This window comes from Fonsecaea pedrosoi, assembly GCF_000835455.1.
Source record: "Fonsecaea pedrosoi CBS 271.37 unplaced genomic scaffold supercont1.6, whole genome shotgun sequence".
NCBI classification, from domain to species: Eukaryota; Fungi; Ascomycota; class Eurotiomycetes; order Chaetothyriales; family Herpotrichiellaceae; genus Fonsecaea; species Fonsecaea pedrosoi.
In genome coordinates this window covers 3,318,993-3,333,969 of record NW_013550610.1, presented here as the reverse complement: position 1 = coordinate 3,333,969, position 14,977 = coordinate 3,318,993, and the positions used below count along the sequence as shown (strand labels likewise).

The following is a 14,977-nucleotide window of genomic DNA, read 5'->3' as shown; positions in this document are numbered from 1 at the left end:
GGCACAAGAGAAATGCCTTATATACCATGTTTTTTGGCCACCCCCCGCGGGGGGAGGGGGGGAGGGGGGGCAAGGAACCCACTGACATGTCCACGAAGTCCACGTCACTAGTAGCTGATACGTGTTCTCGATTTCGCCCTGCACTCCTATTTCCTATCATTCATGCGCCTTGCCATGGCATACGCAGCCCTATGATGAGCAATGTTAGTAATAGTAATGCTTGGATCCATCCACTCGAGCCTTATGCATGCACACATACCTGCATCTAGTCTCAACGTCGTACCGTTGATATAAACATTTTCGAAAATGTGCTTGACGAGCGCCGCAAAGTCCTTGCCAGGCTCTCCTGCACGTTTCGGGAAGACCACAGCGCCCTCATTTTGTGCTTGAATAAGCTCCGGAAGCCGCGCATACAGTGGTGTCTGAAACACACCGGGGGCTATGGACACCACGCGGATGCCGTACTCGGCCAAATCCCTTGCCAGTGGAAGCACGGCGCCGATGATGGCACCCTTTGAGGCGGCGTATGCGCTCATGCCCGACGTGCCTTCGAACGCTACAATTGATGACACAAAGATGATTGCGCCCCGGTCATGGTCAGGGTCGGGGTCCGTGTCGTCTTGCTGCTCGCCAGATCCTGGAGCATTTGATCCCTTCTCGCTTTTTGTAGTGATCATGGGTTTGGCCCAGCCGACCAGCAGCTGTGTAGCTAGGTCTATGCTGCCGCGAACGTTGACTTGGAAGACTTTGTCCCAATTCTGAATGTTCAGGGGCGTCTGCCCGCTTTGGTCAACTGCAGGGGTCGGGATGCCAATGCCGGCTGCTGTCACCACGCCGCCGAGTGGACGCCTACTGGCTTTGGTCCATTCTTTGACAGCAGAAACAGCGGCGGCAATACTGTCGGTTGATGACACGTCTGTCTGATAGAATCGGCAACACTCTGCCGTGAGGTCCTTGACGATCTGGTCCCCAGCAGATACGTTTTGGTCCAGGATTGCAACCGAGCCGCCTGATTTGATTATCCCATGTACAGCCCCGAGACCCAGGCCGGACGCACTGAGAGAGACCTGTGTCAGATACAACTGGACATACTGTATCCAAAATGGAATACAGGAAGCTGAAATCTTTTTTGACTCACCCACCTGAGACCACGAAGGTTCGACCTTCAATTCTTACCATCGTGCATGTATTAGCCTAGATCACTCTATATAAAATCTAGCTGGTGAAAAGATGTATAATATATAACGTAGTGCAACAGACGTATCCAATGTAACAATATCAATGAAGACACAACCCCTTCCTTGCATTATACTTCGGTTGAAACTGTCTCCAGCTTCGGGCCGGATACTAGCTGTAGTTCCGGGCTTCACCCAACACGGCCAACAAGAAGGCAAACAACCACGCTCGACTGTCCGAATTTCGCCAGCTGTTTTTTCATATTGTATAAAGAACCCTTGTGTGTATATTCTCTTCCCCTACCATGGCCTATTCCTCGCCTACATAACTAGTGAGACTAACATTGTGTTTTTCTCCGTCACCATTTCATGAACCGCGGACCGTGGAGGAAACAACCTTTTCATCGCCTTTTTGGTGGACGCCCGGAATTGTGGGTCAACAACCTCTTCGAACCTTGGCCTCGTCAACAACATCAAGAAACGTTTCATCCGCTCTTGACTTGTTGCTTGAGCTGCCAGTAATCGGGCTGGTGAAAATTCCGAGCATGGCTACTGGACCGATTGTCTTGGTAACCGGTGCTGCCGGCGGCATCGGCTTCGAAATTGTTCGCACCTTGCTCACAGAACTTGACGGCCGCGTAGTGGCCAGCGACATCGCCAAGGGGAATCTGGAGAGGTTGTGCTCAGCACACGTTGATCGGCTTGAAGTGGTTGTGGGGGATATCACTCAGGTAAATAAGGTGCTCTAGTCTGGCAGAACCCCCAAAATAACAACTCTGTCTAAAGGAGAAAACGTCAATCGAAGCAGTAAGCCGGGCGGTCGACCGGTTTGGTGGACTGACGGGAGTCTGCCTCAATGCAGGAGTATTTGGACCGTGTCACCGACTGCATAATTCAGACCCGGACAAATGGACGAAAGCCATCCAGGTCAACCTCATGTCGCACCTCTACACGGTAAGCTGGTACTCTCTACAATGTACCACAAAATCAACTCCCCTCCTCCTGACCTGGTTGGCTTGAGTTTGCTGTCTCACTCCAACTAAACAATTCTCGACTTTTCAGTTGAAACACGCACTTCCACATCTCCGCCAGACTCACGGCAAAGTCATCTTCACCACTTCCGCCGCCGGGCAGCAGGCTCTTTTCGCGGGCTGGGGGTTCTACGGTGTGTCCAAAGCCGCCGTGGCCTTCGAAGCCAAGCAGCTCCACCTGGAAGAGCCCTCGCTGACCGTGCTGGGATTATCACCGGGCCTATGCGATACTAAAATGGTGCAAGACCTGATGAACGGGGCACGTAAGTCAAACCCTCTCCCCCTCCCCCTAAATATCTCCGTCTCGCTCTAGTGTATCCCTGGTTGCCTGTAGGCTCTACATCACACACAAAACATTAAACACTTACCGGGTTTTCTCTGCAGACGAGGGTTGGTCACAGGAGGATGCGGCAAATTACAGAAAGGCTTTTGCAGGGTACGAGCTGTCCAAGCCTGAAGTTGTTGGTCGGGCTTATGCATACGCCGTCACCAAGGCATCAAGGGAGGTTTCCGGGTCCGTGTTGGAATACACAGCGCCCGAAATACAAGGCCTTATTGCCAGTACATAAATATCAAGTATTCGATGTAAAACGACGGAAACAAAGGAGTCGAGACTCAATAATTGACATCTTGCAATGTGATCATCTCACTTGACGGAAGAAAAATCCATATACCAGTGACCTCCCTCCCTCCCTTCTCCGCCGGAGGCCTGTCCTAGTAAGAGGACTTAGTTAAGTGGTTAAATGGTTCAACCCAAGCTCCTCGCACCAATCTCCACTCGCTTTTTAATCACTCTATGATCCTCTTTGCTCTCGAGTCGTCGACAAAGATCCTCCGGGTCAAAGTCTGTCCCAATAGGATTCTGCGCAAACTCCGGACTGGCCATGAACGCACTAGCTTCGGCCGCCGAGTCAAAATTATCGACCTGCGTTTCGATCCTGTTACCATCCGGGTCGGTGTAGTACATGCTCGTCGTGGGCCCGTGGTTGATGCAGACAGACGGTAGGATACCGAGAGCCTTGCGCTGACGATACGCGAGGGCGAGATCGTCCAAGGTGTCAAATGCAAAGGCGATGTGGTCCATGCCGATCGAGCCGGGAGCCTTGTCGGGCGCGTCGGGCGTGTTGATGATGGCGATCCGGTGGTGTTCGTCGTCGTATCGGAGGAACGAGAGCGTGTCGTTCTCATAACTGGCATGTGCGCCGAGGAAGTCTTTGTAGTATTGCACCATCGTATTGTATTTGTTGGTCCGGAACACGACGTGAACTAAGTGAGCGGGCGATTTGGTCTGAGCCTGAGCCGGAGCTTTTTGCGCGGGAGACATGGTGTTGCTATCAACACAGCAGCTGGATGAGAGTGAAGACGGGTTTTCTTTGTTTTGTTTTTTTTTCCTTTCCTCGAATAGAATAACACAGAGGAAATCTTACTTCGGGTTTCTCAGGGTAGAGGGTAGAAGTAAGCTTTAGATGTAGTAAATTAGGATCCACGGTATAGTTGAGGTATCTATATCTGCCGATTTCGAAGCCCGCCTTCCGAACTTAGCTAAAGGACGAGGACCTGGCGCGGCCGAGAAATCATGTGAGTCCATATGGTCTCGTGATTCCTGGTACCAACTGAGGTTCAGTTCCGAAGAAGTCTATATACATCTCCGTTGCCCGAGCTGCAGCCAAGGTTTCCGGGTAGAAGTTGGCGGACAAAACATTCAGAGCCAGTAGTCATCCGACCCGGTCTGAGTTTGGGTCGGAGCACCTCCCCTTAAGTTTGCTGGCTACGTTATGAAAGTTCGATACTACCTTCTTCATGATATGCCATTTAGAGAGATATTGAAAAAAAAAAAAAATGAAAAAAAATGAAAACTTCACTATTGTAACTTGTATTCTTTGTACATATCTGGTGCGACTATAGCCGAATATGCGGAGTCTGTCTTCTTGATCATGCTGGCCGCATGGTACAGGGTATTCTGCCATAGCCATAGAAATGCATGCATGTTCCACAACTCCAACTACAGTCCTCCTTTCCCACCTCGTGCATCTTCATTGTTCTAGGTTCTCATTCTCTTCATCAGTGATTGAGAGTCGCAACAATTCGGTTAGTCATGTACGGTACGATGTCGCCCAAAAAGAAGGCGGCGACGATTGCCAAAACGCCGAACGGGATGCTGGTGTAAAAGATGTACTTCAGCGAATCTGCAAAGGCCCATTGGCTGCCTAGAGCCCCAGCAGCGATGATGGTCGAGTTGACCCCGTTGACAGTGGTCAAACTGGCGGGATTGGTCAGGAGGGTAGTGACGAACTCCGTCGCTGAGTCGACAGGGAGTCCGGCCTGAATCGCATAAGTGGCAATCTCTGCTGGAAGTTTGGCGTTGAGCTTGTTAACAAAGATGTTGTAGTAGATAGTAAATCCAATCGATCCGCCAATCGCACGAACGGCCAGAGTCAGCGCAGCGGTGGTGGCAATCATATCGTCTGGACAAGCAATGGTCGCGATGGTTGCCGCCGGCACAATCAATCCACCAACTGCAAATCCAGCGACGACGGTTGCCGCCGTCACAAATCCTGGATTCGTTGGATTGCCAGCCGCTATACTCCCAATAAAGGCAGCTTTTGTAACACCGTTAGCTTACTCTTATTGCGGAGATCAACGAGGGTAAAAGCGAGACTGATTATCAACTAGCAATAAAGGTCAAGGTCAACTTACTCATTGTGATACAAGACGCGGCTATCGACCATCTCGCATACTTGGGGAACCGCGAAATGAACCAGTTCCCAAACACAGCACCGAAAATGTTAGCTGTTGGCATACCTGCACCTCTACCTCCGACCAGAATCGGGTCTGCTGGATAGACACTGCTGAAATACGTCGGGGCAAAGTTGGTAAGGGAATAGAAGTTCATGCCGGCGATGAAGGAGATGATAAAGGCCATCCGGATAACGCGACGCCGGAAGAGCTCGGGCGGCGCGATTGGGACCTTTGCGAATCGCATTTCCCATACCACGAATGCCACGAGGCCGAAGATACCGGTGATCAGGGGGGCGAGGACCGCAGCACTCTTCCACGGGTGGAGGTAGCCGCCATTCTGCAAGGCCACAAGCCTAGGAAGACACGACAAGGTTAGTCGCCGATCTATGAAGGGCATACACACGGCAAAAACTTACAATAGAGTCAAACCTGCCAACGACAAGAGCCCGCCAATGTAATCGATGTCTCTGATGATGTCCCGTCGACGCAAACCGACCAGCCTCGAATGCTTGGACGGAAAGTAAAGCAATGCGACTCCGACAAGTGCGATACCTTGGTATATGCTGGAATCTAGTTGTTAGCATAGAAGGAAGTGGCGGAAGAGTACGCTGTTATTGCATACCAGACAATCCAGAATCCCCATCTCCAGGTAGCCCTTGTAGCTAGGAGCTGACAGTATAGAACATATGGCCCGAGGGGGGTTGCTATGGCGGTCATGATTGCCACACTATAGCCCCTTGCTCGAATGGGAACAACTTCGGTGATACTGGATGAGAGTGTTAGCTTTCTTTGTCTCTTGCATTTCGACATTGGCTCGTCCTGACCCTGCAAGAGCTGACAGTTCGGCGACACCTGCGCCAATGCCACAAAGTGTCATGGCTACCACGGCTTGGCCAAAGCTGTGGGCGGTGCCCATGATGATCGAGCCAACTATGACCAACACCGTCGAAGCCAAAGCAATGGGGCGCCGGCCGAAGATGTCTTGAAGATAGCCGGTGAAGGGGATGGGAATTGCTGCTGAAAGGGTGTATGCCACAGGTAACCAGGAACTCGTGGTTGAGCCTCCGATGTCCTCGATAATGTAACTGGTACCCCCAGCACAGAAGTAGAGCGGCATCTGCGAGCCTGGCAGAATCGTTAGCATGATGTTTTCGTCACTAACTGATGCGGGACATGATACATACCAGTGTAGACGAAACAGAGCGAGAGGTAGGCCACAAAGGCACGAACCGACCAGTCGAGTTTCCCATCCGAGTCGTCGCCCTTGATGACCACGTTGTGCTCATGCTCGCCGTCTTTGTCCTTGGTCGTCGTTTCGAGCTGTTGTTCCATTGTTCCCACCTCACTTGCTTGCTTTGACAGCTTCTCTTCCATCATGGAGTTGCTTGAGTGCTATGATTGAAAGTTGAGGGGAGTGTTTGCCAGGGATTGTTTCCACAGAGATGCATGCATGAGGATAGGCATCACCTGAAGAGATATTGGAGCGTCAATAAAGACCTAGACCTGCGTTAGAGGTATCCGGGCCCCGAACCATATCAAATTATGCTCGAGGCTTTCAAAGGTCCAGTCTCGGAGAAGACACCTCCTCCGGCTGCTGTCTACTTTGGGGCCCCACGGGGCACCGAGCCAGTCAGCGATTCGAGCTGGTAGAGAAATTTTTGACCCGGTGGGGCGAGTTCCAGCTGAGGCCATCCAGCCGAGCTCCGAAGAGGTCTTCTTTTTATACATTGGCAAAGATGAAGTCGATATGCATCCAGGAACATTCCGGATTAAGTACGAAGGTGTAAGTACTAAGGGGCCGGTGCCTTTAGGCGTGTGTTGGCTTCGCAAGTCCATGCTGCGTTTTGGCGGTGCAGTACGTGCGCTCTGGGGTAATTCAAGGGTCACCTAGGTGTAGATGTCCAAGCTACACTTGGTCTAGTCAGCAGTCCTCGAGTGCCTTACCCCAAACTAACAGGTAAAGACCCGTGCAGGTGCCCCAGGGCTTAGTGAGTCCCAGGGAGCCTTACGCCTAGGTCATGATTACTACTCGTTGCCACTCCCACTGGGTGCCCACCACCTGGGTGGGTGCCACTACCAGCACCTGATGAGTCTGGACCACTTGCCCCTCCATCCCCCATCATCCGCCAGTTAAGTGGCAAGTTGCAACCTCACAGTCCTTCTTCCATCTGCCAATGTGCCAAATAATTCCAGAATCACTCCACTATATCTGTAAAGTATTCTTTTGCAGGTAGTTAGCTCTACCAAACAACATATCGCCCTCCCTCCCCCCTCTCAACTCTTCCAACGTGGACGGTATCATACACTCGTCGCTGGATCTTCCTCTGTAAAAGGCCAAAGGCAAAGCCTCGGCACAATGCCAGTTGCCAAAGAAGCAGTCCCCAAGTCTACGCTGGCATGCGATTACTGTCGGCTGAAGAAGGTCAGATGTACTGGTATCTCTACCCGGCTGCTGGTTATTCCGTCGCCCGGACTAACAGGTATAGGACAAGCACCGTGTCGAAATTGTGAGGTAAGAAACATCCTCATCCCTCCAGAATGGGATTCAGACGGGTAACTAGAACGGCTCATGATTTCCCAAGTCTCATGGTGAGGTGTGCCATTTTACTCCCTCCAACAGGAAGATCCAAAGGAAGCCACGAGAAGCGAAAGAAGTCCAACGGCTTCTCCAGGATCGACTCGAGAAGGCGGAAGACCTTTTACGCCAGGCTGGCATCGTTGTGCCTGTAACGCAACCCTCCTCGTCTTCCTCAACGGAGGCTCAGAGTGGCAGTACTTGGACGGCAAATGTGTCCTCGGAGCCTCAAAGCCTGGATGCAGAGTATGAGCGCACACAATTGCTGGGCAGCGGTACATGTATAGGCACTGATCGACCGTCTGGCATGGGATCCATATCGACTCAGACCCAGACCCAGACCCGGAATCAATTCGCTAGCAATCTTGCATCGCCTTTCCAGCACTCACAGATACCATTTGGTAACTCAACTTCAGACGACAGAGACGCGAGAGATGCAACGCTGACTCCACATGGTCATATCGCTGTTGCTTCGAGCTATACAAACACATATCAACCTTCAGCCACCCCGCCCGATACGCGGAAGGCGAATCCGACCCTCCGTCCCCTCGAATTCCAAGAGACGCCCAGTAGCACAGAGGCACTTCAAGTTCATGATGCCACAACGTCAGTACACGACGGAAACGAGCCAGCGGTTAGTGATCTCGGAGTGGGTGGATATATGCCACACAAGCTAATGCTGCTACTAGAGCCCAGTGGAAGAACTTCACGGTCTCTTATCTCCCCCTTCCATACCAGCGATCGCCCACTAACATCCACAGGACCTGGATCCTATCTGTCGATATGCAGCAATCCTGCGGCAGAATGGGTGTCCAAGCAGATTGGCGTCTCGGGTTTCACAGACAGTGCCGCATCGCTCACGAGTACGGTATATCGCGACTTGAAGATGCAAACGTCCATGCAACGTGGGAGAGTGCCGGAACCAGACCTCGCATGTGCCAGAGATTATGCCGCAGGTGCGTGGGAACTTTTTCCCCGTTGTTGTCTTTGGTTGGCTCACTGCTAATGAAGGCTTCCTCAGCATATTTCGACCATGCCTTCGAATCGGCCTTTGATATCGTTGATCGAGCGTCTTTCGAAGCGCGCCTAAACGCTCATGTTCTGGGTTCTGCGTCTGGGGACGATCCAGCATGGTACGCCCTGCGCAATGTCGTCTATGCATTTGGCTGCAGAGCGTCCACCTATAGAGAGACAGTGCCAGAGTCATGGGCGGAGGCGCAAAGGAAATCCTGGCAGTACTTTGAAAATGCTCTCTCAGTTCACACCGAGCTGGTTTACTTTCGATCGAATCTTTCCGCGGTGCAAGCGCTCTTAGCCATGGTAGGTTGTGCGTGTCGCCCACAAGGATGTAAGGATGAAAACCATTGACTCTGTCGTTGCAGTCCCTCTTTGTTGAAGGAATGGGCAATCCGAAATTGGAATATATGCTCATCAGTACCACGGTACGTCTGGCTCAGTCCAAGGGACTCCATCTACAGCCGCCCGCGACGACCAAACTCTCAGCGGCTGAGATAGCCCTTCGAAGCCGGCTGTTCTGGACCATGTACTTCTATGAGAAACATATTGCATACCGAGCTTGCCGCCCATCAGTATGTTTTGCGCCTTGGCCAACTGCCACTCCCCCCTTTGTCTCTCGCCTCCGGGTCGAGGTTTGAGTATACGGCTCACAAATTCCATCAGATGATCAACGACGATCACATTGACTGCCACTTTCCTGAACCCGTTGACGGACAGGCTTCGATCAAAACAGAATTCTTCCACCATGTTATCCGCCATGCACAAATCTCATCTTCCATCATTGATCAACTGACCGCGGCAAAAGCTCGTCGACGGAAACCCAGCAAAACAATCGAGACCGTCAACGAAATTCACCAAAGACTCAAGTCCTGGTACGACACAGTGCCAGCGACTTTACGATTCCGACGCTCACAGCCAGTCCTGGCTTCTCCAGACCTACAGATGAGTCACATCACTTATCTACACCTGGCATACCACGGAAGTTTGGCAGCAATACATTCAGTGTTCGCCTACCCCTGGGAATTGACACGGCTGGAGGCTGGCTCAGATGTCGACCTGAATCCACAGATCGACGCAAGCACACAAATCCTTGCCGAAGCCGCCCGAAACATCATACTGACCACGAAATATCTGCATCTTTCCGCGGCAGCTCCAGCGTGGTGAGTGTCGTTTTACCAGTTCCTTTCCCCCTTCTCCCATTTTCTTGCGCTTCCTCCTTTTTTTCTAACAATGTACTACTATGCAGGGAACTCTTCTTGTATCCTATTGTAGGCATGATCAATCTGTTCGTCTACATTCTCAAATATCCCACTCGGTCCTCTATCCCTTCCGATCTGGGTCTACTGCAAATGGCTGCCGGGTACTTTGGATACTTAGACTACGCTACGACATCGACCAAGCGCTTTCCCTTCACAAAGGACATTGTAAAACTTGCTCAGAATGCTACGGAAAAAGCGCAGGGTTCACACAGAGGCGGCAGTGAAGTCCTACCTGCATTGACAGCCGGACTCGAAACCAACGGCAACGACGGGATGGATCTATGTTCATGGGACGAGGTAAGCTTCTTCCTTTCTTTTTACAGAGCACCTACATCAGTCGCCTTTTTCTTGGTCATGGTTTCAATGCTAACCGTTTTCTATTCTTGCTTACAGGAATTCGGAGATTTTGATGTCAACGAAATAGGCCTGGAAAATTTAGTCTGCTTCCTGCCCTCCCTGACTCAAGTCTCGTCAATGGCAATGGACACTTTGCCGGATGGCTCGATCGACTTTTCCATCAGCAAGTAGTAGGTAGATCATTCAAGTCTTGTGTTCGATATCCTCCCCCCCCAGAAAGTTCAATCTTGTAATGGTTGTCATATGACTATGTAGGAAGGTCGAATAAGCCTCAAATTTCGAGAGGGCATAGGCGAATCATCCTTGCGTTCTGGCCTCGTGGTTCGCGTTGTCAATGTCCGGTATTTGCTGCGGAAGATTTCCCGTGGTCTGGTCTGCGGTCAATTAAGGACCAACATCCTTCCACTGCCACTTGATGACTTTGCCAATATACATATACCCACTCCTACTCGGAACTGCACGTACCCGTGGGCACTAGGTAGGCTGTTGCTTGCCTTCCTGCACGGTTCAGTTGCCAGAGACCCGCACTCGAATAATTCGGTTGTCTCAACCGACTTAGACCCGTGCATGTTGCGAAGCTGGAGAGGAACTCGGGGCTCGGAGGGCTCGGAAGAGTCGGAGGTCAGCCACTCCGGCTTCCGGGAGCTTGTGGGCCGGAGTGGCTGAGGACCCCGGAGACTCAACCCCCCGGCTCTTTGCGTTTTTTCATTTTTTGCAGATTGATTCGAGGGTGCTCGAGGAGGTGTTTCACTGTAGGAGACTTTTTGCCACTTGGTTCTTTCAGGTGCAAACTGAATGTCCACTCGTGGCTAGCCGAACCTTCACTAAGCTCCCGGATTCTTCTGATGAGGTGATGGTCCCAATCCAGCAGGGGCCGTTCCAAACACAAACTTGCCATTTTTACTTTTTACTTTGTATCTCTAGCTTGCGCTCGGTACTCAGTGATCTTGTCGAGCGTCTTGAGAACAGAAGCGCCGAGCCATTCGGGTCTCGTGCGAGTCAGTCCCTCCTCGATGTCCCAGGCTTTCCCTCCTTCGACGTACAGGATCTTACCATTCCACTCCTCACCAATACACAATCCAGCCAGGACCTTTGCCACGTCGTGTGATGAGTTGACAGGGAGCTGAAGAGACTCAAAGACAGGGAGAACGTGCAGCGCGGACAAAGGGGTGGCGGTGACAGATGGGCACATCCCATTGACACGGATCCCGTGTGTAGTCGCGAGAGAGCCCGCTAGGCTGCGTGACAGTCCCAACACACCGGACTTTGTGGTCTAATTTTAAGGGGTCAACAGACAACATCCCTTGTATGTATGTATTGGGCGGGCAAACGTACGTTGTACAAAGGCGTCTCAGCTGGACATAAGATTCCAGCCGTCGACGAAACCAAGGTCAATGACTTGTTTCGATGCGCAGAATCGCCTTGCCGCAGGTAGACTGCTGCGATGTGGGCAAAGAATAACACACCGCGCAAGTTCACGTCCACGATGCTAGTGGGTGGCTCCTGTGCAGTTTGTGAGCCCGGCAAATACGAGGGAGGAGAGAGAGGCTTGAGTTCGCGTCGAGGACGAACCAACGAACCTGGTCGAGGCTCTGTAGATCTGTCGACGGGTCGAACAGGCCCTTGGGCTCATATATGCCCGCATTGGCAATGGCATGATCCACAGCTCCATGCTTCTTGTACGCTTCGTCAAACAGTCGCAGCAGCTCCTTGTATTTGGAAACATCGGTCTTGACGAATGTCGCCCCAGTCTCCAGAGCTACCTTGCCGCCCAGCTCGTCTTGTAGGTCTCCAAAGACGACGTGTGCTCCGTTCTCACAGGCAAGTCGAACAAAGGCTTCTCCAATTCCACTTGCTCCGCCTATGATTTTGCGTTAGCAGATGGCCGAAAGGCTCATATGTGTAGGTATTTTATGTGTCAGATGGAATATCTCGGGCAAGCAACGGTCCTTCCTACCTGTAATGACGACGGTTTGATCTCGCAAGGAGTGGAAATTCTCTGGAAATTGAATTAGAGACATTTCACAGAAGTCTGCGGGAACAACGACCGTAAGAGTCCCTCTCGTGTTCTAGTGATCATATTCTATTATCATACCACAAAACACAGGGGCCTGCGGATTCTATATTGGCCGCCCCTCTCGGGAGGCATGTGCTGTCTGGAGCGGCGCAGGAGTCGAGGGGTCTCGGCCCGGTAGCAACACCCTTGGAACCGGACTAGATTGATGCGATCGCCCTTCAAGTCGAAGCCTTATCTTTTACCGGGCGAAAAAATTTAATGGATCGAATATACAGCAATCTTACATCTATTCTCTTCTGTCGGTCTACTCAGTCCACCGGTATTAGGAAAGGGTAGATCTAGCTGCAAATCATGGCGATCTCGTCTGCCACTGGTATCGATGCCTCTGATTCCCAAGACCATGCAGCAGAACCTCATCAGAACGGGCACGTGAATGGCAATCAACTTGAAGCACGTACGGAAGTGCTCGAGGATGACCGTGTCCTTATCGCTGGAGGCGGACCCGTGGGATTGGTGTTGGCGAAAGTACTGAGCTTCTATGGCATTAAATCCCTCGTCCTGGAACGCAACGCAACGACCACAAGGTGAGCCGCCAATAGTCCCATGCATGATTTTTGTACTTCTACTTCTTTTGCTAAAATAAAATGCTACTCGAGATGGCCGAAAATGGATTTGACCAACGCGAGATCGATGGAACTGTTTCGCAAAATCGGGCTCGCAAACCAACTGCGCAAACAAGGTGCGAAAACTGGCAACTTCCAACTCGAAACACTCACTAAGGCGTTTCTCACTAAACTTGATTTTTCACAAGGTGTACCGCCCGAGTTCCCAAGCAGTGTCAAGATATCCAAATCGTTGCACGAACCAGAACCGATCTCCGAATGGCCTCATCCCAGCGTCAACGAGTATCGCAAGATCATTGCCGCCTCAAACGACGGCAGTCTGCCATTGGAACCCTACCAACGCCTTTCTCAAGCAGTGTTTGAAGCTTGGCTCAAGGGTGTGTGCGACAAGGATCCGTTGATCGAAATGAGGTTTGGCTGGAAGGTGGAGGCGACCGAGGAGAGCGATGACGGTGTCGTGACCACTGCAACCAACCTCGCAGAAGGCCGGACATCGTATATCTCATCCAAGTTTGTGGCAGCGTGCGATGGTGCATCCAGCAGAATTCGGCGTGGTCTTCAAATCCCCCTAGATGGCGGACCAGTGTATGCTCTCGTCCCCCTTCCCCCCTCCCCCCCTTCTCCCAAATTCCCTCCCCAGGTTCATCCATTCATCGATTGTTGATTGTCTCTCATTTGTTGACTGCTATTACTGATACAGGCCGACGTACACCCTTTTGATCCATTTCAAGTCTCGTGACCTGACCCACCTCCATCGCCAGGGTCTGTTCTGGCACATCTTTTTCCTCGACGAGGGTCGCTTTCGTGGGGCCATCATCGCGCAAGACGAGAAAGACACGTGGACAACCCACCTTCATATCCCCATCGGACAGGACCACGAGACGATTGATTCGCATGATGCCGTGTACCAGGTCCTTGGCGGATGGAACGCGCCGTATCCCATCACCATCGACGAGGTCCTAGTCAGGTCGACCTATAGACCGAGCATTGCAATTGCTCGCTCATTTAGAAGCCCCAAGGGACGTATCTTCCTGGCTGGCGACGCAGCTCATCAGAACATTCCGACCGGGGGCTACGGCATGAACATGGGACTGGGAGACGCCTTCGACCTGGGCTGGAAGTTGGCAGCGACAACCAAACAGTGGGGCGGGCCAGCGCTGCTATCCTCATACGAGGAAGAGCGTCGACCAATTGCCCTGACTTCGATTGAGCGCTCTGGAGTTCACAATGAGGTGCATGGTAAAGCTGCTGAGCTGCTGGGAGCACGTGGGTGTCTGTCTGAGCTGGACGCAGAATCGAATCGAGCCGTGCGCGACGCTGTTCATCAGCACTATCAAGAGCACGACGGGGAGAATAAGGACTTCGGCATCGAAATGGGCCAGATTTACAAATCAGGGATTCTGATCGTCGACGCACGAGAGCCGCTGCCGGAGTGGGTTCCCTCGAGGTACACTCCGAACACATATCCGGGTAGTCGTGCTCCTCACGTGTTCCTCAAGGACGGCACTTCACCGATATACGACCTCTACGGCACGTGGTTCACTCTGGTCGACTTTTCAAGCCCCTCTTCATCCCCGTCTGGCGAACAAAACACAGGCAACGCCTTTGTTGACGCAGCCGCCGCCATCGGATTGCCGTTGAAACGTGTGCAGCTCCAAGGAGAAGACCATGCCAGGGTGCTGTGGGAGCGGGATTTCGTCCTTGTAAGACCAGATGGACACGTGGCATGGAGAGGGGACACGACTCCTAGTCAGGAGGATGCCACCAAGATCCTACGGACGATCACTGGCCATGTCGAGCCCAAGACTAAGGCTGGGACTGGTGACGACGGATCAAACGGTGTACATGTTACAACGGCACCGAAGACGTTTTCGAGCATTGGCACGTTGTCCACCCAGAGCACCAACTACGAGTATGAGAATATGGGAGAGTTCCAGCGGTAGTTGGTGTAGTAGCATTTGAGATGACAGGGTTAGAGATACAGGGGTAACAGTTGAGCAAATTTGAAGCAGTAGTAGCGCTGAATCCAGGATAATCGGGAACTCGCATAAGAGATCAAGGTCTGCCTGATACACAGAAAGAGAGAGTCGGGTCTGGGTTTGTATACATGGACACAGAAAGAGTATATAGTTTCTGTATGCTATACCCAAAATTTGCAGACACACGCAGACACACCCACATTAC

The 14,977-nt window shown here is 51.9% G+C and overlaps 7 protein-coding genes across 7 annotated transcripts; 3 read left to right on the top strand and 4 right to left on the bottom strand.

The window, feature by feature from the left end:
* Positions 1 to 146: 146 nt before the first annotated feature.
* Z517_10047 (uncharacterized protein) lies at positions 147 to 1,179 on the bottom strand (the record flags this gene model as incomplete). The annotated part of the gene is made up of 2 exons (XM_013425955.1): positions 147 to 1,056; positions 1,139 to 1,179. 2 exons carry the CDS (start codon positions 1,177 to 1,179, stop codon positions 147 to 149), a joined length of 951 nt encoding a protein of 316 aa, XP_013281409.1.
* A 541-nt stretch (positions 1,180 to 1,720) lies between these two features.
* Positions 1,721 to 2,775, top strand: Z517_10046 (uncharacterized protein; the record flags this gene model as incomplete). The annotated part of the gene is made up of 4 exons (XM_013425954.1): positions 1,721 to 1,906; positions 1,962 to 2,129; positions 2,238 to 2,469; positions 2,591 to 2,775. 4 exons carry the CDS (start codon positions 1,721 to 1,723, stop codon positions 2,773 to 2,775), a joined length of 771 nt encoding a protein of 256 aa, XP_013281408.1.
* A 179-nt stretch (positions 2,776 to 2,954) lies between these two features.
* Positions 2,955 to 3,530, bottom strand: Z517_10045 (uncharacterized protein; the record flags this gene model as incomplete). The annotated part of the gene is made up of 1 exon (XM_013425953.1): positions 2,955 to 3,530. The coding sequence occupies one exon, from the start codon at positions 3,528 to 3,530 to the stop codon at positions 2,955 to 2,957; it is 576 nt and encodes a 191-aa protein (XP_013281407.1).
* Positions 3,531 to 4,267: 737 nt separating this feature from the next.
* Z517_10044 (uncharacterized protein) lies at positions 4,268 to 6,319 on the bottom strand (the record flags this gene model as incomplete). Its single annotated transcript, XM_013425952.1, has 6 exons — positions 4,268 to 4,806; positions 4,904 to 5,298; positions 5,362 to 5,508; positions 5,568 to 5,711; positions 5,770 to 6,070; positions 6,130 to 6,319. The coding sequence occupies 6 exons, from the start codon at positions 6,317 to 6,319 to the stop codon at positions 4,268 to 4,270; spliced, it is 1,716 nt and encodes a 571-aa protein (XP_013281406.1).
* Positions 6,320 to 7,301: 982 nt separating this feature from the next.
* On the top strand, positions 7,302 to 10,324 carry Z517_10043 (uncharacterized protein; the record flags this gene model as incomplete). Its single annotated transcript, XM_013425951.1, has 10 exons — positions 7,302 to 7,367; positions 7,432 to 7,457; positions 7,566 to 8,154; positions 8,210 to 8,231; positions 8,282 to 8,476; positions 8,542 to 8,840; positions 8,903 to 9,109; positions 9,201 to 9,697; positions 9,784 to 10,093; positions 10,190 to 10,324. 10 exons carry the CDS (start codon positions 7,302 to 7,304, stop codon positions 10,322 to 10,324), a joined length of 2,346 nt encoding a protein of 781 aa, XP_013281405.1.
* A 736-nt stretch (positions 10,325 to 11,060) lies between these two features.
* Positions 11,061 to 12,174, bottom strand: Z517_10042 (uncharacterized protein; the record flags this gene model as incomplete). Its single annotated transcript, XM_013425950.1, has 4 exons — positions 11,061 to 11,426; positions 11,489 to 11,656; positions 11,734 to 12,014; positions 12,111 to 12,174. 4 exons carry the CDS (start codon positions 12,172 to 12,174, stop codon positions 11,061 to 11,063), a joined length of 879 nt encoding a protein of 292 aa, XP_013281404.1.
* A 347-nt stretch (positions 12,175 to 12,521) lies between these two features.
* Z517_10041 (uncharacterized protein) lies at positions 12,522 to 14,736 on the top strand (the record flags this gene model as incomplete). Its single annotated transcript, XM_013425949.1, has 4 exons — positions 12,522 to 12,754; positions 12,827 to 12,909; positions 12,982 to 13,378; positions 13,494 to 14,736. 4 exons carry the CDS (start codon positions 12,522 to 12,524, stop codon positions 14,734 to 14,736), a joined length of 1,956 nt encoding a protein of 651 aa, XP_013281403.1.
* Positions 14,737 to 14,977: the final 241 nt, after the last annotated feature.